The 20,681-nt window shown below is 45.2% G+C and overlaps 2 protein-coding genes across 2 annotated transcripts; both read right to left on the reverse strand.

Moving 5' to 3' along the window:
* Window positions 1–368: 368 nt before the first annotated feature.
* On the reverse strand, window positions 369–13,460 carry ercc2 (excision repair cross-complementation group 2). Its single transcript, XM_061826403.1, has 24 exons — window positions 13,316–13,460; window positions 12,485–12,664; window positions 12,222–12,321; window positions 10,792–10,869; window positions 10,639–10,701; window positions 10,425–10,538; window positions 9,849–9,965; window positions 9,661–9,777; window positions 7,980–8,103; window positions 7,799–7,895; window positions 7,539–7,672; window positions 7,307–7,475; window positions 7,082–7,200; window positions 6,570–6,639; window positions 5,735–5,804; window positions 5,548–5,649; window positions 5,365–5,428; window positions 4,371–4,492; window positions 4,188–4,280; window positions 4,034–4,106; window positions 3,776–3,846; window positions 3,563–3,706; window positions 3,243–3,386; window positions 369–2,205 (listed from the first exon to the last, which is right to left on the reverse strand). The coding sequence occupies exons 2-24, from the start codon at window positions 12,487–12,489 to the stop codon at window positions 2,113–2,115; spliced, it is 2,283 nt and encodes a 760-aa protein (XP_061682387.1). The 5' UTR covers window positions 12,490–12,664; window positions 13,316–13,460; the 3' UTR covers window positions 369–2,112.
* Window positions 13,461–13,788: 328 nt separating this feature from the next.
* zgc:154093 (uncharacterized protein LOC777623 homolog) lies at window positions 13,789–19,852 on the reverse strand. The gene is made up of 2 exons (XM_061828236.1): window positions 19,685–19,852; window positions 13,789–16,572 (listed from the first exon to the last, which is right to left on the reverse strand). The coding sequence occupies exon 2, from the start codon at window positions 16,405–16,407 to the stop codon at window positions 15,664–15,666; it is 744 nt and encodes a 247-aa protein (XP_061684220.1). The 5' UTR covers window positions 16,408–16,572; window positions 19,685–19,852; the 3' UTR covers window positions 13,789–15,663.
* Between the last annotated feature and the right edge of the window lie 829 nt (window positions 19,853–20,681).

Genomic DNA, 20,681 nt, shown 5'->3' on the forward strand with positions numbered 1-20,681 from the left:
AAATTAGTCAACACGGAGACGTCAAAGTAAGTTTGTTTGTTTGTTTCGGCTTGTCCCGTCGGGGGTCGCCAGCTCAGATGAAGCCTCATATTTGTTTGGCACCGTTTTTTTTTCCCAACGGACGCCCTTTCGGGGAGCGAAGGCCCCTGTGGGACGCGAACTCACAACCCCTGGTTTACCGCGACCGACGCTCTAACCACTGAGCCGTGGGGCCTCCGACAAAGAAAATGACGTGTTGCATATTATTCTACAGATGCTCAATACAGTGCAAAAGGTTTTGGTCTTTTTTGGCGGGTCGGAATAACTTTATGGGAAATATAAATAAAGCTCAACAAGCTTATTTGTGGAGTTTTGTTTTATTTCATGTTTACCAAGTTTTCAGTAATGCTTCCCCAAATTGGCAGCCAAACTATGACATCATCCATTCTAGACAAATATTTCAGGCTGTGCCCCAATTAGTGGACGAGTGCGTCATCCGCTTAAGACCCGCCCCTGTTTTTCCCCAAGCGTACGTCATTAAGTACTTAACTGCAGAAGCACGCGAAGTCTGTTGGTAAACGACGACAGCAGTTGCGTCTCACTTCTTATGCCGTAATGAGCCGTTAAAATGTCATAAAAGGCAAAATGTTTCAGAAGTTGAACACATCACAAGAACGGATTACGTTCAGATTTCGAGGTTCCACTGTATGGAGCTCATGCACCGACGTCACCGAAATCACGCGATCAAGCAAAGCATTCTTCAATGCTCAAGTCGGTTGGAGACGGCGCGAAAATACGTCTTATCGCACGACGCCCAGAGTTATGTCCGATACTGTTAAACATTTAGAAGGTGATAATAAACGAAGGTACGTGGGAAAATGAGAGACACTTGGCATAGATGACCCATATTTAATGCCCAAGTCGATGTTTTCGCCGATAAGAAATTGGACCGTTAACCCACTTCTACATGTAGTATCTGGTGAGCAAGTCGCCGAGATTTACACGGAGAAGTTTGAAAGCGTATAAAAGTCTGGACGCATACAAATACTTGGTTGTTGGATTTGTTCTCAAATACCAATATTTCAATTAATGAGCCCTGGTTTTACACAAACTCGCATTCATTAACTATGACTGGGGGAAAAAAAAACATACGGAATGTACATGGAAGCGATTGCGGTCACACATTAACCTCCGTAAACCTCTGACAGTTTGTTTTTTTTAAACACATTGTTCTCAAATGAGCCAACTTGGCATTATAAATACTTTTGGGGAATTTGAGATTGAGAATAATAATTCCTACCTGAAATGAAGCGATCGTTACACAGTCGCGTGTATTTGCTTGGGGACCATCCATCACGTTTAATTGCCGAAATCCATCCATCTTTTCAGCTTGTATTCCATAGAATGATGTCTTTGAATATCTCGTCTCGTCTCGTCTGTTGCGACAACCAACAGCACAACCGGTCTCGGCTATTGTGCATATTCTGCTCCGGTTCAATGTCCCCCGCACTGTCGAGCGGCTTTTTGACCAGCAATATGACGCCGTGAAAATGGTGACGTCACGTGCACGAGCTCTATTCAAAAGATGCCACAGACAATGTAAAAATGTCACAATATTTCATTATGCGAGCGGCCGTGTTAAGGTTGACGTCCAAATTAGCCTCTTTCGGCTAAACTGAACTCCAGCACACTCGGGAGTGTCAAATGAATGCACTACATGAGTGTCAATATTTATTGTGCAACCGTCCACCCTCTCAGCCTTCATTGAAGACAAAACGCAGCTTGGAGATATTACAGGGTGGTCACAAACTTCAGGGACGCATGCAAAATGTCAAATCTGACTGAAAATAATGTACACAAGAGTTGTTTGATCAAATCAATGGTACTCGTGCTTGGCCACTCATTTGCAACATTTGCATAATAAGCAGGTGATTCTCGTGAGGACACCAAAGGCAGTTTGTAGCGATACTCGCCCTCATGTAGTAACAATGGAGAAAAGAAACTGTACATACAAATGTGAGAAATGTATAGTTGGGAGTAGAAAAATTGTCTGTACGACAGACAATTTTTGGAGTGACTTTCCGCTCCAGACTAATTGCCGGTACTTTACCCAAACGTCAACGGGGATCTCGTTCAGCTCTGATGAGCCATCTGAGCGATCTTCTTGAGCATGTCGTCCGACTGCAGCTGCTCCAGCGTCAGCAGAGACAAACCCAGCTGGTCCTCCTGTTTACCGTGGTTGGGGGGGGACCAAATATTGCACAGAATGGTTAGCGACACAGACGGAACAAAAAAAAAAAAAATAAACTGCTCAATGACGAAGTTCTGTTAGTAAAGAAATGAAAAATAAATGCTCAGTTCCACAGTTCACATTACACCGACATGAGATTCGGGATGGTAAAACGGGGAGTGACAAATAGATTTGACTTTTTATTACTTTTATAAGACTGAGTGAGCAGGAGTGTGACAACAGATCCTCAGGAGTACTTTTAAAAGTGTGGTTCAGAAACTAATTGTGCGTTTTAATGCATTTAAATGTTGTTAAAGGCTACGGGATGGTTACAGTGGAAAAAAAGAAACGTTGGGTGATTATTGTCACTACTGTATTGTTGCTTTTCCTCTATTGTGAGCGCGTCTAGAGCAGGGGTGCTCAATGCTCAATGCGTCCGTGCCTTTTTAGGCTTGACGCTGCCCATCAGAAGCTGCTGTCCGGTGTGACGGTCTGAGCGCTCCCCTGTGCTGAAAAGTCTCCTTGTGATTAATGAGCAAATATTCTGTCAACTTGCGGCCAGTCTGAAACATCCCCATCCGTGCTTCTTCAACACGTGCCATTCGACAACTTGTCGCCGAGCGTTCATGTTCGCTATGCGCGTCTCAGAAAGAGCGACACATCAAACGTACATATATGTTTATATCTTTTTTTTTTTTTTTTTTTTAAATCAATTTTTGTTTTAAGGTTAGATTATGTTAGCTCCCTCTATGTAGAAGAAGGGGAACTATGAGACCGGGGGATTTCCCAGTAAGCGTCTGCGACGTACCCGGAGTTTCCCTGCTCGGAACGTATGCGCATTCATCACAAGGGGACTTTTCAGCACGGGGGAGCGCTCAGACCATCACATCAGGTTCACTTCAGTGACAGTCATCAGAGTAAACGCAGGTAATGGAGAAAAAAAAAAAAAAAAAAAAATGGTTTGGGCACCCCTGTTCTAGCGCACGCCCCCCCCCCCCCCGGTTTCATTGTTGGTTATCTGTTTGAGGGCGACCTGGCTGAAGGGCTGAGCCATCTGTCGGAGGAAATGCTTGGCCAGCTGCACAGTCTCGTCCACGGTGAGGTTGAGGCTGCCGTCGCCGATGTGCTCCTGGATCCAGCGAGGAAGCTTCCCGCGCTTGTCCGCTCGGGCGTAACGCTGCAGCCGGGAAGAGCGAAGCCGCCGACGGCGTGACGACGAGGCGAGCAAACACGCACGGGCGGCCGTTTACACTCAATTGCCAAAAGTATTTGCTCACCTGCCTTTTCAGTCATATTCTTAATAGACCCTTTGCAGCCACAACACCTTCAACGTGGGATTTCATTTGATCATACCTTGTCAGCAAAAATCATGAGCCCGTAGTCGGTCTTTCCTCGGATGGCTCGGCCGACGCACTGTGCGGCGTGTCGCATGGCGTCAAAGGTGAGGAAGTCGTTCTCTCGGATCTGGAACTGATCCCGCAGGTACTCCAAACGGGCCTGCGACAGACACGGTGGTCAATGGCGTGCGACCAACATTGACAAAAGGTCGAGGAGGACGGACGCTACCTTGAGGATTCGACTCTGCGTGAAAACGTAGGGGACGCCAAACATGATCACCGCTCGGCCGAAGTGGTGCACTGAACACAAGCGACACCCTTTCACAAAACGTTTCCCCGTTTAACGCATTTTTTTATCTTAAGGTCTCTTTTTCAACGCATGATTTGGTTTCTCGGAAAACAAACCATTTTCTTTAGGTTACTTTAAGAAATATACATGTATGGGTATGACCTCATCTGGACCGGCTTTCCATTGTCCGGCATTTACCAAAATCTATCCCCTCCGACACTTTCCCTCGCGCCACCGACAGCAAGATGGCTCCTCTGCCGTTCTCGCACGCCTGTGAAGAGAACCGAAGGAAGGCGGGCAGAAATTGACAGCCGAATCCCCTTCAAACGCTTGGCCGGGAAGTGGACATCACCTCCTGGTATTTCTCCAGCGCCATACTGGTCTCTGCGGCGTCCTGCGTCTCGATGAAGATCAACTTGTTCTTCTGAATGTTTTCCAGAATACCCTGGAAGCACAAACAAAACAAAAGCGCTGCCTGTCAGTCGCCACGTTAGCGCGATGCCAGCGGCCATCTTGTGAGCGGACCCCCACTGACCTGCCCGTACCAGGATGCCACAATGTTTTCCATGTAGACGTAGCTGGTGAAAAACGCCACAATGCCGTCGGGAACCACGCCTGACATCTCCAAGAGCAGGTTGCCGTAGTTACGGATCACAGCTACAAACGAAAAAAAAAAAAAATATATATATATATATATATATATGTTAGGGCTTTTTCTGCATAGAAACTTTGACAGCTTCCACCTTGTCACGAGCCGCCTCGGACTCAAAAAGACGACAACTACAGTAGAAATATTTGACCGCCGTTGTTACAGTGATAAAAAGCACATGAATCTGGCACAAGACATACGGAATATGGAAGTATGCTTTGCTAATGTATCCCTGATCCATTGTGGCCCCGCGCAACATCCGCAACTAGTCTGGAACCTTGACGTGTCACGAGATGACCAACATCCAGAAGTTGGGAACACAAAAAAAAAAAAAACTGTTTTATTTGTCAGTGGGCGACCGATTAATATCTACCCGACAGTTCAAATCAGCCCCCGACCCCCCCCCCCCCCGTGTGGACGTTGCATGTTCTCCCCGCGCCTGTGAGGTTTTTCTCCAGTTTGCCCCCGCAAACCCGAATCACGCACGCTAGGTTGTCGTTGGTGAGAATGTGAGTGCCAGCGGTTGTTGGTTCCTATCTGCCCCGCGATGGGCCGGTGACCAGTTCAGGGCGTACCCTGCCTCTCGCCCCAAAATAGCAGCACGACTGCGACCCGCATGAGGAGCAGCGTTGTAGAGAATGGATGGAAATGGAGAGGGAAAAAAAAAAAAAAACTGACATTATTGGGAGCTTAAAGACACGTGTGGGGACATTTTGACAAATAAAAATGTGAAGTTTTTAAATGTTTGAATGAAATATGTCAAGACAATATTCAACTACGTCTTAACGAGACAACATTTAAGGGTACACGTTTATGAAAAATAAGAATGGTACCATTTGTAACGCAATTTGAGAAATAGTGGAAATCTTTTCCGACTCACCGAAATCCTCTCTGGTCTCAAACTTGGAGCTCAGAGCGACCTGGTCATTTCCGCGTCCGACGATCTGGAAATATAGGGTAGGATTCATACAAATATCATCCTCACAAGTCATAAAATGTAGTAAAAAAGGTAGAGGACAACAAATAATGCGCGTCACATCTGGAACTCAATTACGACCCGTACCAGCGGACAGAGGCAGGTCCGAGCCAGCGTCATTGTAAAAGACGCCATGGTGACGGGCCGGAAGTCCAGGATGCGGGGGTAGATGTCCAGTGGGGAAAGCGTCTGGCCGGGACAAAACGCCGGAGAGCCCAATGAAAAGTTGCGGCCGACCCAACGCCGGGACACGGAGGCTGGAGGGAAGACTCACCCCCGACGTGATGATGACCGACTGGAACCTTTGAAAGACCGGCTTGATGGCGATAGACGGGTCCATGCAGCTGGGGGAAAAACCGACACATATCAGAGATCATCCGGAATTGCTTTCTTTTTTTTTTTTTTGGAAAAGGAACTTTTTTCTATTAAAAAAAAAAAAAGATGTGTCCCCCGCTCCCTTGAAAGACGTAGCAAAATAATCCTCTCAAAAACCTTTTAAAGATTTTCTTTTTATTCAACTTTACCTCAATAAAAAAATATATTTTTTTTCCTCTAAAATGAAAGTGTTCCTCAATTTTTAAAAAAAAAATATATTTTTCCCCCTCTAAAGTTTTACTTTTCCCTTAAATTCTTTTTGGTTTAATTTTTTTGTATAAAAAGATGTTTTTCCCCTTTTCATTCGAACATTCATAAAAAAAAAAAAAAAAAACTGTTCCTGTGTTCTTTTTTTTAAGAAAATACTATTTTTCTTTCCTCCCAAAAGGTTTCGAGCAGTTGTCTGATTAAAACGTGAACGTTCAGATCTCCCCCGAAGGCCAAACAATCTCAAATGGTTTCGTTTACACCTTTGACGGAAAAATACACATTTGGAGCACAACTGTGAATTTAGTAAGTGGAAGTTACTGGTGTAGTATTAAAAAATATATATTTTGGGGGGTTTTTGCATGCTCATTTTAAGGCATACAATAATCCAACTACAAAATGACGAACTGAATTTGAAGTGCAACTCCACATGCTTTGTGTAATGAACGAATGAAACGACTCCAGTCGGGTTCCCGGCAAGAGACGAGTGACCACACGACAACCCAGACGGGCCGGTGCCGACCAACCTGAAGTGCAAGACGGGGTTGGCGATGGTCGGCGTTCTGTCTTCAAACGGCTCGATGATGATGGTAAAACCTTTGAGGGAAAGGATTTCACATTTTAGGGGGGGAGGGGGGGGCGCGCGATCACGATTTCAACTTCTAATGATTTCTAACCATCATACAAATATAATTGAAGTTAAAAAAAATCGGCGCAGCGCTTGGTCCTGCATTGTCAAAGTATCTTGAACGTGCTTGTGTTGCTTGGAGCAACTGTGTGGCTCTTCTGCCCCGCACAATGTTACAGAAGCATTTTTGAATTAAAATGTCCAAATCTGAGTCAAGACAGAAAAAACATTCCTCAAAAAGTACCTCGACTCAACGAAAAGTTGCTGTGTTAAGTCCAAAGTTTGGCCAATTTAAGTAAGAGTGTCTCATTGTTGATTTGCAAGCGCCTCGTTTTTGAATGTTTTGAAAATCCCTCCAGGACCATCGAAACAGAGGCCCGCCCGGACCCCCGAAGCCCCCGCTGAGCCCACCTTGACTGTACGTGCTGACCAAGGTGGCAAAATTGGAGATGAGCGTGACGGCGGAGAAGTCCGCGATGTCTGCGATCTCCAGCGTCCGTAACAGCGACTGAAGACGCTCGGCGCAAAACCTGCGAGACGCCGTCCGTTCGGCGTCGAGACGGCACGTCACGTGACACGAGAAGAACAAGCGTCGACGGCGGCGGCCGGGGTGGTGGGGGGGGGGGGGTGTTGTACCTGAGAGGCTTGCGGTCGATGCAGACTTTGTCAAAGATGTCTTTGAGGAACTGCGGCGCGCTCTCCTGAACCACGTGCTGCACCCTCAGACGGGACTTCAAGTACTCCATGAAGCGCCTCAGGAAGCCGACAAAATGCTCGGCGGTACGGATGGTGCCGGGAACGGCCTCTGTGGCAACCCATCAGTCAAGCGGATACAGGTAAATATTCACCTCACAGGCGGTGGTCTTACCTTTCAGGATCTCGTCAGGCAGGACGGGATTGGCCAGGTAGACGTCAGTCTCCCGAGCCTCGTTGGCTTCCTTCAGGCCCTCCACCAGGCGGCGATATTCCTCCTTCAGTTTGGTCGCGTCCGTCTCCTTGATCCTGTCAAAGGGTCAAAATTGATTGGGCTAGCTTGTCATTTTTTTAATGACTTCTCTTCAAGTCAATATTTTCTGTGTCCCCCCCCCCAAAAAAACATTTTCGGAGATTCTTCAAGTCCATCCTTACTTGTGTATGGTGTTCTGCAGCGTTTCCACGTTCCCCTGGCAACGGTCCAGCGTCCGCCTGGTGATGTTAACGCTCATGGAGTCGATGCACACGTTGTCTGGCGAGGACGCGAAACGTTTTGTCAGTCGCGCACAAGCGCAAATCTCCGGCGCGCGCAGAATTACACCGAGGTGAAACCGACCGATGTTGTGGGCCTCGTCAAAGACCACCACGGACTGCTTGGCCAGCTCCTTGGACACCAGGTCCGCTATCTTGGGGTCCAACAGATAGTGGTAGCTGTACACCACGATGTTGGCGTGCAGGATCTGACAACACGACAACAACACGAGCGTGGACGCAGAAACGTCACAGATCATCTTTTTTTGTCGCCATAAAGGAGGCTAAAACTCAGTCCAATTAGGAGACTGACGTCATCAGATTAGACGATTCAAATGTATCTGCATAAAAGTGTACAGTTCTAGACTGACTGCTGCGTTCTGTGTAAAAGCGCAAAGGCAAAATGTTCTGTAATGGTTTTGATGAGGCTATTTTGCAGCATAAATGCGGAAGAGAGGCTTCAGCTCAGCTCAACGACAAGGAAATGATTTCATATCTGACATTTGTTCCCTGTTGTCATGAATCTGATGTGGACATTTTGCAGGATCTTTGCACGAAAAGGCTAATAATCAAGCGTACGTTCACAAGGCCTCTCGGTCTGCTTTTGCAGAGTCTCTGTGTGCAAGAAGCTTTTTTTTTTTTTTTTTTTTTTAATAATGTGATTTGACTGAATGAAAAACGACTGAAAAATACCTGGGGGGGGGAGTTTGGGGGCTACAAGCGTGATCAAAGGATGACCACCAATTTTAATGTGCAAGTTTTATAAATTGTATTATGCTTGAAATATATCTAGTACATCTATAAATAAATGTGATTCTGTTTTCAAAATGTACACAATATGATCGTTCATTATTTAGGTGCATAACTTTACCCCAAAAATCTACAAATTCAAATCAGTAAACTACTAAATTGAATTCAAATTTGCATTGTGGCATGAAAGTGTGCTTTCCTGTGTATATCGTATCCATTCAAAAATGTTTTAATTTCTTGTTTTAGTATAAATGATTGAAACGCATGAATTTGAATATTATTAACGTCACGTGTCGTTATCAGTACATTTTTACAAGTAATTGCTTCTGAACTCTCAACTCATTATTGGGGCGGTCGATCGATTTTGCGAATGAAGTTGCTTAACAGAGCGTTAACTTCCTTTTTTCCGACTGTAGCGACGATTTCTCGTTCCGTCCAATCCCATCGGAACTTATTTTTGACATATTTATCAATTTCTTTCTCCCGAGAGCCGTCTTTCCTCATGAGCGCCATCATCGTGTTCACTTGAAAATGGCCCCATGACCCGCCTCGTACACAAGTATTTTCATTGGTCAGGAGGAACACATCCGACCAATCAACAGACGTGTATCTAATCGTCCAACTCGCTTGCAAAAGTCGGACCGGAATATGAACGAGTGTAGATTGTGTGAATTCTGACACGGGTTACTGTCGGAAAATTGCATTAAAACAGAGAATATATATACATTTTATCAATGCAATTTAAAAATACGGAATTCCGCCTATAAAAAAAAAAAAAAAAAAAAAAAAAAAATCACACGTGGTCTAAATAAACTAATGTTTTCTAAATATCATATTGCAAGATGGCACTCTTCTGTGTGAAAGTGTTGTGTCGATATTAAGCCTCCGCTGGGTTCTGCGGATCATAAAATAAAAGCAGATAAATTCTGGCTCTCCCGGCATTGCTCAGCTGCAACTGTTTGGCAGGTGTCGCCCCAAAACCATCGTTATAGCATATTTCCACTTCCTGTTTGTACCGAGTAGCGCGCCAGGTAGTAGGGACACCATCCTTTCCTGCGGCCAAAGTCCTTCAGGTCGTCCAGGTTGTAGACGCCGGCGGGAAGCGGCACCTGCCGGCCCACGGCGTCGAACTCCTGCCGGCCAGAGCGCGGAACTTTGTTCACATCTCAACCGTAGGCGTGCGATGCGCCGCCGCGCGCTTTACCTCATAAAAGCGACAAAGGGGCTGGTTGGGGTTGACGTGACGCTGCGCGCGGACGTACGACGCCGTGAGGCCGTGACACTTGCCGTCCACCTCTTTCCCGAAGCGCAGGCTGCTCACCTGGAACGGCAATAATATCAATTCTTTACCAATGTGAGGGGAAAAAAAAAAAAAATATATATATATATATATAAATTATGGGCAATTATTGTGAAGTATAATTTTAAACATTGCTCAAAAAGCATCATACATTCTTTCATTTCATGACTGAGATGATAGACCATCTTAGTGTCATGTCTTGACCAACTTTTATTTTAATAGTAGTTTGTTATTGCATTTATTAGTATTTGAAATATTAATCAGTTCATTGAAAATGCAAATATCAAATGAAACTTCAAATTAATGACTTTTTTATTCAATGACTTTTCAATTCAGTAGATAAGAATTTCAAATGATTTCACGACATTTTTATTGCCTTTTTTTTTTCCCCAAGTGACTTTCTGCAGGCTTGAACATTTGAACACTTGGCTGGCAAAAGTTTCAGGGTCCTTTTCCTCTCCCGAGGTGTTGTCGGCTTACCTCCGGATGAATGCAAAGGTTCTTGCGGGAAGAGAGTGCCAGAGCCAGGAAGTTATTTCTCTCGCCTGTTTCCTTGGAATAAAATTCCATCAGTTTTCTCAGCTCCTCCACAACCTAAATGCCCCCCCCCCCCCCAAAAAAAAAAAATACAAATAAATGAGCCCACAAAGTTACGTGTTCTACTGTACATGTCGATGGAGCCGATTCGGGTGACCTTCTCAATCTCGGGGACCGTTCTGGAGCAGTAGATCAGCTTGGTGACTTCCAGAGGGAACGCCTGAGAAGAAGACAAAAAAAAAAAAAAAAAAAAAGAAGCAGCTTTCAGACGAGGAACCGGACCAAAACATAAATGCAGGCCCGAACTCACCCTCTGGTACGCAACAATGAGCGACAAGAGCGAAATGGTCTTGCCGGTTCCTGAAGGCATCTCCAGGACACCGTGGCCCTGAAAGATTATTTTTGTGGTTCAAATGTTGGTCTTGCTGGTGATGACAGAGCGACCGAAATTGGGATCGCAATGAAATCAGTCTCATACGAGGGTCTCCGGGTCCCAACAATCCCACCGTATGACGTTTCAGTGTAGCCAAACGCTTTTGCATTTTTCCTACGCTACGATTTACTGTAATCGGGACTTTGACGGCATTACTCACACGTTAAGAGACCGCAGAACATTGTGACTTATGGACAAAATTACATCCCTGTCATATGAATCCAGAAAACTGAGGACCCCTTCCATAATTTTATGATCAATAATGCATGGGGCAAATAAAAACTACCTATCGACCCTAGTCCAGAAATGTAGGAAATCGGAACCATAACTTTTTTTTTTTTTTTTATTATTGGGGGGCCCTAACAAGCGTGCAATGAAAGCTCCATTTCATGGGATGACTTTTTTTTTTTTTTCCCCAAAAAAATTCAACTTCACTTTCATCTCTCCACACGAGTTTGCCAGAAGCATTGTTGAACATTTAGGTGCTCTTTTGAAAACTTCAAACCTGTAGAAGTATTTTTTATGGGCAGAAGGAGCTCCCAAGACATCCACACGTGCTTTACATTTTTCTTACAATACAGTCGATCTCCCAAGGGACATAAAAGCATGTGCCAGAAATGTTCTGTAACCCTTAAGCCGACACTGAGCAGCCTCCACTATGTTTCTTTCCACTGACTGCGGATTGATAAGCATCAAGGCTTTACGAGATAAGTTGTTGACGATTTACAACTCGGTGCGAGTAAAAAAATAAAAATTCATCATCTGAGAGCTCTTGTGCGAGGCATGGTTCATTCACATCAGCCAAGGGTTCATAAAAATAGCAAATAGTGAAGTGTTTTATAATTGGCAAGGTAGCTTTATCAAACACCTCCAATCACGTCACGTTGATTAGACTCTAAATTGTCTGACTCCAATTCGCTTTTGATGGTATCATTAGCCTGGGGATTCACATGTTGTTTTTTTTCAACCCCCCAAGGTGACTGTTTACATCGTGTCGAATTTAATAAACAGGGCAACACATAATTGTTTGTTGGGTATTAGTTTTAGCCGTGTTGGTGTCAGTTACATGGGGAGCAGGCCACGTTGAATTACCAAATTTTGGAGAAATCCAGGCCGTTCCAAAGAGTGTACACCGTTACTGTATTACTTTCACACACGGTTTTCAAGACCACTAATGATTTTCCTTGTAACTGTACATTTTATTTGACTTCATGAGTGACTGTTTAGGGTCTTTGGGCGCCAAGAAAGTCATTATGTAAACCAAAGTTATTATTGTGATGAGCATCTCCTGAAGTAGGTTCTCCCACCTTAGCATCCAGCGTCCTCTTGAGCTCCAGCATGTACGAGTATTGTTCGGGGTAGATGTAATCGTAGGGGAAATACACCAACAAACCGTCGATGTTGAGCCTGAAACAAAAATGCGTTTTGAAAACCATTTATGTCAATACAAGGTTTACATCCGTGCTAGCTTCAAGTTAGCACGCGTAGCTAACCTAAGGCGAATAATGTCAAGAGTGTGTCACGTCTCAAGCTGTAAAGTAAATTGATATTAAAAGCACGAAACACTCACTTCATTGTTGCTAACTGTCACCGCTTCCACGACACACACCATGTAACTTTATTTATCCATTTACAAGCTCCCATAAGCGACTTTGTTGAGCGGAAGCAAACCTGCCTCCACGCGCAGTTCCTTTTTCTTCGCTTTTTTCAATGCTTGAACATGAACGACGCAAGTTTGCCACACCGCCACCTAGCGTAGCACAGAAGTACAAACAACAACAATCATCCGCGGTTTTTTTTTTCCAAGCCGCTTATCCTGACAAGGGACGCGGGAGTGCTGGAGCCTATCCCAGCTACATAACCTCCTGTAATCTAAGGTACAGTATATGTTGTGACTTTCTGAATGCAACACAAACATGTAATATAATATTTACTCGTATTCATCAAATGACTAACTGTATTTTACAGCATTTAAAGTCATTTAAAGGTATCGAAATAATACTTAAAATGATTATTTGAAAAAAAAACTGCATTGGGCTTAACTCATTGTCGGAATTTCTTTCTAAATACATAAAATGTTTCAAGATTAGACTGACAGCAGGTGCAATGACTCACAACAATGTAATACTCAATTGTTGAGATATGGATAAACTTTAAAGATTACATTGTATAAAGTTGCCACCCCTTCATTTTTTTCCATAACTATATCTTCAGAAAGAAATTGAAAAGTAGCAAATTTTTGTCATCAGGTTCTTTTAATTGGAGGTCAGAAGCGCAGTAGTTTAATAGAGGAAAAAAATACAATATAATCGTTCTAATTTTAAAGGGGAAGGAGGGGGGGGGAGAAAACAGCACGTGCTGCAATATCGTTGACACCACACCTTAATATTTGGTTGCTCACCGTTTGGCAGTGATGACAGCCTCCAAATCTTTCTCGTATCCATTGACAAGCATTTTCGGGTGGATTTCATTTTCTCCCAGTCTCCCTTTGGAAATCTTTTCAAGCTTTTGAACACTTGCTGGGTTTCTTTCCCCAATGGCAGATTTCAGCTGCACTTAAAAAAATGTAACTTCCTGTTAGCCGGCCGCAATCTTGAGCCACCGGCAGCCATCTCGACGTTTTCATTTACAGTAAAAAAAAAAAAAAAAAAGTCCTTTTCTTTAAGGCGCACACACACGTTCGAAGGAAGATACGAGTGTAGAACCAAGAGGATGGCGCCCCAAGTGGACAAAAACACTATACGCACGTGCATATTTTTTTGCGATATTATGCACAAACATTTGAAATATACGTAACATATATGACGGTCACTACTGTACTTTTTAAATGTCATCCGGCGCAAGCGATAAATGAAGGCTGATGAAACATATCACTCATTTCACAAGGAGAACATTTTTATTGATACATATAGAACAACGTATACAGCATATATGACACGGAATAAGAGGCTCCTGTAATAATGTGATGGTCGACATTTCATGGACGAGCACACTAAATACATTTTTTGTTGGACTATACACGGAAAAGCACTTTTCCACTAGTTTCTGAAACAAGCTGAAAAGACAAAAAAATATGGATGTGAGAGGACAATATGGACAGAATAAACATAGTGCATATTGCTGCAAAGATGTTATGCCAAAGGACATATTTTGTAAAAGTGACTTTTGAAATGTTTCTGAGCAAGCCTCAGTGGTGATGTCAGAAGATGGCGGCTTTACGCACGCACACACACCCGTACACTCAGTTTCTCTCCCCATGACTCGAAAGGTGGGCCGGGTGAAAATCGGCCATTTTCAAGTGACCGTCGTGTCCAAAACGAAAGATAAGCAGAGCTGCGCTGAGTGTGTCGTGCAGCCCACTGCCGGAGACAAATTCCTTCCGTGTGGTCTTGTTACGCACTGCACTTGGCAGATAAAGCCGGTTCCGGTTCTGAGGGTGCAGCATTTGTGTCTGCTGCATGTGCCAAAATCCGTTTGCCCCGGAGTAGAGGGAATTGGCGTGAGTAGTGGTTCATTTGCATCAACCAACCCCGCAAAACAGGCTAATCAAGGGGCTATTCTTACGCGATTTCGACAAAAGCATCTCAGATATGATTTTTTTTTTTTTTTTTTTTTAAACAACAGAAATTTAAATAACAGGAAAAAAAAGCACAAGATGTATTGTCCGATATGCAATAAAGTGTTAGTTGGTCGTCTGTGAGATGTTTGACTCCGAGTGTCACAAAAGAAAAGAAAAGAAAAGAAAAGAAAAGAAAATGACAGGAATGAACATCGAAGACGGCTGCGATGAGACTGTCGAGGGCCAGCCCGAGCCTGTCGCCTCCCAGCGCCAAAAGTGCATTCGAGTATTCACAGTACTCTCTTTGCACATTTTCTTACGATTAAAAACAAGTTTGGGGGCCATTTATTAAAAAAAAAAAAAAACAATGATAAAATGAAATAAATAGCCAATCACGCTCAAAATTGCCCCTAGGTGTGATTGTGAGTGGGACCGTTGTCTGTCTCTATGTGCCCTGCGATTGGCTGGCGACCAGTTGAGGGCGTACCCCGCCTCCTGCCCGTTGACAGTTCGGATTGGCTCCAGCACTCCCTTGTGAGGATAAGCGGTGGAGAAAATGGATGGATGGGAATAGCCAATCGCAGGGCATTCGCACTTTACACGCACAGCTACGGGCAATTTAGAGGAATGCAGTTGATCTAGCGTGCATGTTTTTGGGACGTGGGAGCATATTTAGTATATTCAGCTCATCAGAAATTCAAGCGTAATGTTTTGGAAATTATTGTTGCTTGGCAACACAAAAATGCTTGCAATAGTGCAACGTTATCATTTATGATGACAATTAGAAAATTTGAACAAAAATCAGACAAGTTGAGACATGTGATTTGCCTTCGCCGGCCACATAAACTCATGTGGTGGGCCAGATCTGGCCCCCGGGCCGTGGGTTTGACACCTGCGGTGTAAGGGGTTTGTTGTGTGTCAAGTGTTGCGGAACAAAATTATTCATTCATTCATTCATTTTCCGTACCACAACCTGAGAAGTCTCCGGGCGAGAAGCGGGGGTAAACCCTCAACCGGTCGCTTGGAACAAAATCAATAGAACACGTTTTGACGTAAGGCAGAAACAAAAATGTGGAAAAGTGAAGCGCTGTGAATATTCTCTGGAATGACTGAATGCAAAATGTCCACCGTTCACACCGACTCGGGGGGGGGGGGGGAGGCCCCACGGTCCACGTCCGCCTGGGATTTCCTCACAGCTCGCAACGGTGGTCCACATCCTTGTAGCGGTCCATGATCCTCAGCACGTCATCCAGGATGGATGGCCCCAGATCCAGGTCCAGGTCCAGGGCCGCCACAGAGTCCGACCGCGGAAAGAGTCCGCAGGGCGAATCGCTGCGCAGATCCTCGTTGCTCAGACCCGTGTCCGAATCGAGACTGAGGCCTCGCCGCCCGTCCGGCGGTCCGCAGGCGTCCGACGCCGACTCCTCCGATGAGACCTCCGAGGAGGACCCGGACGAGGGGACCGGTCGGCGGAGGGAGGGTGACGGGGAGCCGTCCCGACCGCCGCTCTCCGTGGGTCGCAGGTGGCGCTGTTTGCCGTCATCCAGGTGCAGGCGCGGCGGTTTGGGCGGCGCTTGCTCGTGGGCGATGAAGACGGGCATGGAGATGGTGGACTTCAACAAGCCGGAGGACGAGTGCCGGTTGTGGAATCCGTTGTAGGAGTAATCCGAGGCGGCGCCCGCGTCCTCGTGACGTCCGTCCACGCCGTGCGAACGGGCGTCGCCGTTACGTGGCGGTAACATGTCCATTTTGCCCCTGAGGAAGCCCACGTCCCCGAACATGTCGCGCTCACCTTGCGGCCCCACGTGGGCGCTGTGGCGCACGTCACCCAACGGGGGGCTGATCATATCGCCCGAGAGCACGTCGCGCAGTTTGGTCTTCTTGCCTCGTTTGGGTGTGCTGGTCTTAAGATAGATCGGGGTCTTGGCGGGCATCGTCCGGGGCGACCCGCCGCCTCCGCCGGACACCTCGGACCACTCGGGCGTGCTCGGCAGCAGCCGGACGCACCACAGCGACGGCGCGCAAACGGTCCAGGAAGACGCTTCCACACCCAGGACGGCGCAAAGTGCTCGGGGGGGGGTTTCCGCTTCTTCTTCAATCTGTGCACAGAGACAAAATTGAACTTCTTTAGAATCGTTTCTTTTTTTTTTTTTTTTTAGGAACAATGTCAATACATACTTTGTCATCTTTGTATTCATTTTTCTTGTTATTATACCTGTTAGTATCCCTTTGTTGTGATAAACACGAGCACCACCCCTCCGCAAAAGTCAATCATCTCATAAGATTTGAGGGCATAATGCGCCCTTGAAGACAAATTGACCGCTCCGTGGATATTGCGCAATCCGCGTCACTGACCAATCAGAGGCCAGAGATCCGCGTAGACCAAAGCCCGTTTTTGCTCCCGCCATTTTCTCAGACAACATTGCGCGGTCCAGTATAGGTTTAGTTAGCGTTTTATCACGTATTTGGGTTATTTAACAAAAAAATATGGTTCAGAGGTGTAGTCACGGACTTTGCAATCGTGACGACGGGTATCCCGAAAGGCGAGTCGGTGGGACTTCGATTCGTACCCTTTCCAAAACCGAAGACCCGGTTCGAAAAATGCCTTCGATGGATCAAACTTTGTGGAAGACCGCATCGTCAACTAAATCCATCTAATATCAACCGGAACACACGTGTTTGCACCAAGGTATGCCCTATATTTGATTTTCAATACACGTCTCGTATAAATGAATTCAAAGTTCTTCGCTAGCATAACACCGCTGCGTGTGAACGATTGACACACTTATTCTTTGTTGAGCGATATTTAGCGATGATCGGACTGCGCAAACGTGTCGCTTTCTTGCTGGCTTGCGGCCAGAAGCTTAACCAGACGGTGTTTGCACAAAGATATGCCCTAAATTTGATTTTCAATAAATGTCTCGTATAAATGAATTTGAAGTTCTTCGCTAGCATAACACTGCTGCGTGTGAACGATTGTCACACTGATTCTTTGTTGAGCGATATTTACCGCTGATCGGACTGCGCAAACGTGTCGCTTTCTTGCTGGCTCGCGGCCGAAGCTTAACCAGACTGTGTTTGCGTAAATGTGAAGGCTTTTAATCCACGTCTCGTATAAATGAATGAGACGTTCTCCGCTAGCATAACATTGCTACGTGTGAACGATTGAATGAAATCAGAAGCACGGCGTCTGTCTCAGTTCAGAATGTATTTATTGTATTGTATTTGCCATTTTTTACCAATTGTTTGTCTTACGTGAGCGCACGTGGCGTGACGTCGCTTCAGGGGGCGTGGCTAAGTGCCCTGTACGGAGGGGTCATTTGGGGTTTGAATTTGTCCCAGTTGTTTATGCAGTTCTGATCTATATTTATATTTATTTCCACTATAACAGATGTGTTGTTCACTGACTAAAGTTTTAGAAGCTAGATATAAGTGGAAGGATCCCTGTAAAAATCATCCCAACGACAGGTTTCACTCTCGGTTAGCTCTTGTCGTAATCGCAGTTTGCCAAGTTATACAATCAGTCCAAATCACTTTTCTGTCCGCGTCGTCACGGCGATGGCATGTGAAGCGGCCCTGTGAAAGTTGACACTCGCGCACTTGTGTCTGTAACGGCCGACGGTGACTGCACGCACACGCGGCGTCCGTTCACCGGCCACTCCATTAGGCACACCAGCCCACGATAGCCCGCGAAAGGGCAACGTAGTGGAAAAATGCAATCAATAAACGTATCGCCAAAGTAAATCCCGGAGAGCTTTTTACTTCCTCCGTACGCCTTTTGATGTAAAACAAACCGGTGAATGTTTGACCCTTTTACTATCAGCAGATAATCACGATAGGTGCAGAAAAAGCTTCATTCGGTTGTAACGTTTTGCTTTCTTGCATCTGTGACGGCGAACAAACGAGTTTCCCTCCGTGCGGTGAGGTCATCATCGCGACATCTGGTTCTGCTCTGAGCATCCTTTTGGCGCCAAGACCGACAACAACGGCCCATCTTTCGGCTTTTTATTTTTATTTTGTGTTCTTCACTCACTGGACACGTTGCACTTAGCAGGATGCACGCACGAACCTGCACGAGGAACACACCACAGCAAGAATTTCACCGCGCGACTGAAGCCAATTTTGCACTTTTCTCGCCAGATTTGGCGAGCCGAACACTTTTCCCTTCTGGAAAGCAACACGTCCAGCTCACTTTTCAAGTTCCTCGGGAAACTTACGACAACTTTGTGAAAAGTGACTCAGGCTGAAATAATCATTTTCCCTCTAAATGACAAAAAAAGATTTTCTGCGCGACACACAGCGGCAAAAGTGCTTTGGTGGGTGTGTTGAGGTTCTTTTGTTGTTGTTGTTGTTTTCTTTCCTTTCCTTTCCTTTCTTTTGTTCAAATCATTTCAAACAGTTGTTTCAGAATACAATCATTCAGTTTGGGTTGTCATTGATAAGGGAACGGGGCAATTTTGCATCAGAAATAAGCAAGAATGTAAAGAAAAAGCAGTTTTATCAAGTGTAATTACCGCACGTTGGAACAGAAGGAAAGTCGTCATCCAAGCGCTGTTCACGCTTTTGATATTTCAATATTTGCCGGGCTCCTTGTGACTAAGACCATTTTGACTTTTCAAGATGCACAGTGACGCTATCTTTCTGTCATCCACCTGTGACGCGCTTGCGGTGTGTGGCAGACCCCCCCGCGGTGACGTCACGAGAGGAACGCCGCGCTTCCCTGTTATGCAATTGTGACGTCATCCGCCAAGTCCCTTGAGTTGCTCGTCTTATCTGGACTGTCGCGGATATTTGCTTTGTCACAGCCTTGAACATTATAAAATGAAAAAAAAAAACAGATCGTCCTCCCAATCCCCAAAGCACAACTTTTAGGGACCCCTACCCCCTAAAACCAAACCAAACGTCCTGTTTGTTGAAGAACTGACGTCGCATCATCGAATAGACAAAGCACGACACCTTAGACTGGTCAATAATTTGTAAAAAAAAAAAGAAAAAAAATGCTGGGGTAATAATAATAATCATGATCAATTAAAAAAACCGCAGACTTGTGACATCACAATACTAAAAATACTTGTTTTTCTTTCCAGAGATGCTCGCCAGGGGCGTGTCACAATCATGTCTACCGCTTCCTTTTACACACAATTTTTTTTCCCAGTTATTAATGTTCATCAAGTAGTGAGTGCGCCCTCCTCGTGTGCGGCTAATATTTACCTAGAAAGTGTCGCGCGGCTCCCACATGAATCCTCTTTTCTGTGCTATTTCTTCCTTCATTGTTGACTAAGAAGGTTGGGAGGCGACGTCCCCCCCCCGCCCGTCCCCCCCTTGAGGCAAGCACTTCTCCGAGCGTCTGCAGGACCTGAGCGCGACTCTCGATTTGGCTTCGCCCACCAGACATCTGCGCGTGGTGACCACGAAGTGTCACTTTTAAAGTCGTGCTGACACACACTTCCCATCGGCGTTTTTCAAAATAAAATCTCACATCTTAATTATACCTCGATTAAGACGCCGCGTCGTGTCCAAAAGTCAACAAAGTAGATTGAACAAGAATACCTATTGAAACACATGGAACATAGCTTCTAATAATTTAGAAGAAGGCGATTGAAGGGTTGCTTGTACCTTTACTTTGCATATGTAATTGAGAATGGCTTGTTTTTCCGGTGTGACTTCCTGGGACTTGATGAGACGTGAAACGCTAATCAAGCGATGGCGTGCGGATTAAGAGGATTATTGATAAAACAGGGAAAGGTGTCACAAGGGTGCCAATAGCCGTCGAGGCCTTCAAATGGCCACTTTGAACACTCTCCATTTGGAAGTGTGTGCGTGTGTTATTTCAGGATGGGTGCCTTAATTTGATTAACAGGATAGCAGAAACAGGAAGCAGTCCAAGCAAAATTTAGGAAAAAAAAAAAAAAAAGCAACGAAAATAGATCAGGCCATGTCAATCTGTATTTCCAGATGAATCATCACTTATCTTAACACATTGGCGACATCCTAAATATTTTAAGTGTGTGCAGACGAAAACCCGAGCACTGTATTTTGAATGATGTTCAATCTTGGGAAACGTTCATTCTACATCGATACAATATAAAGCAGGGAGCTCATTTTTTTTCACGGGCCACATCGTAGTTATGGTTTCCCTCAGAGGTTCGTTATGACGGAAACCATGAAAACCTTTTGCCTCATCATATTTACATGTGAAATTTCTGAG

This window comes from Syngnathoides biaculeatus, chromosome 8 (assembly GCF_019802595.1).
Source record: "Syngnathoides biaculeatus isolate LvHL_M chromosome 8, ASM1980259v1, whole genome shotgun sequence".
NCBI lineage: Eukaryota > Metazoa > Chordata > Actinopteri > Syngnathiformes > Syngnathidae > Syngnathoides > Syngnathoides biaculeatus.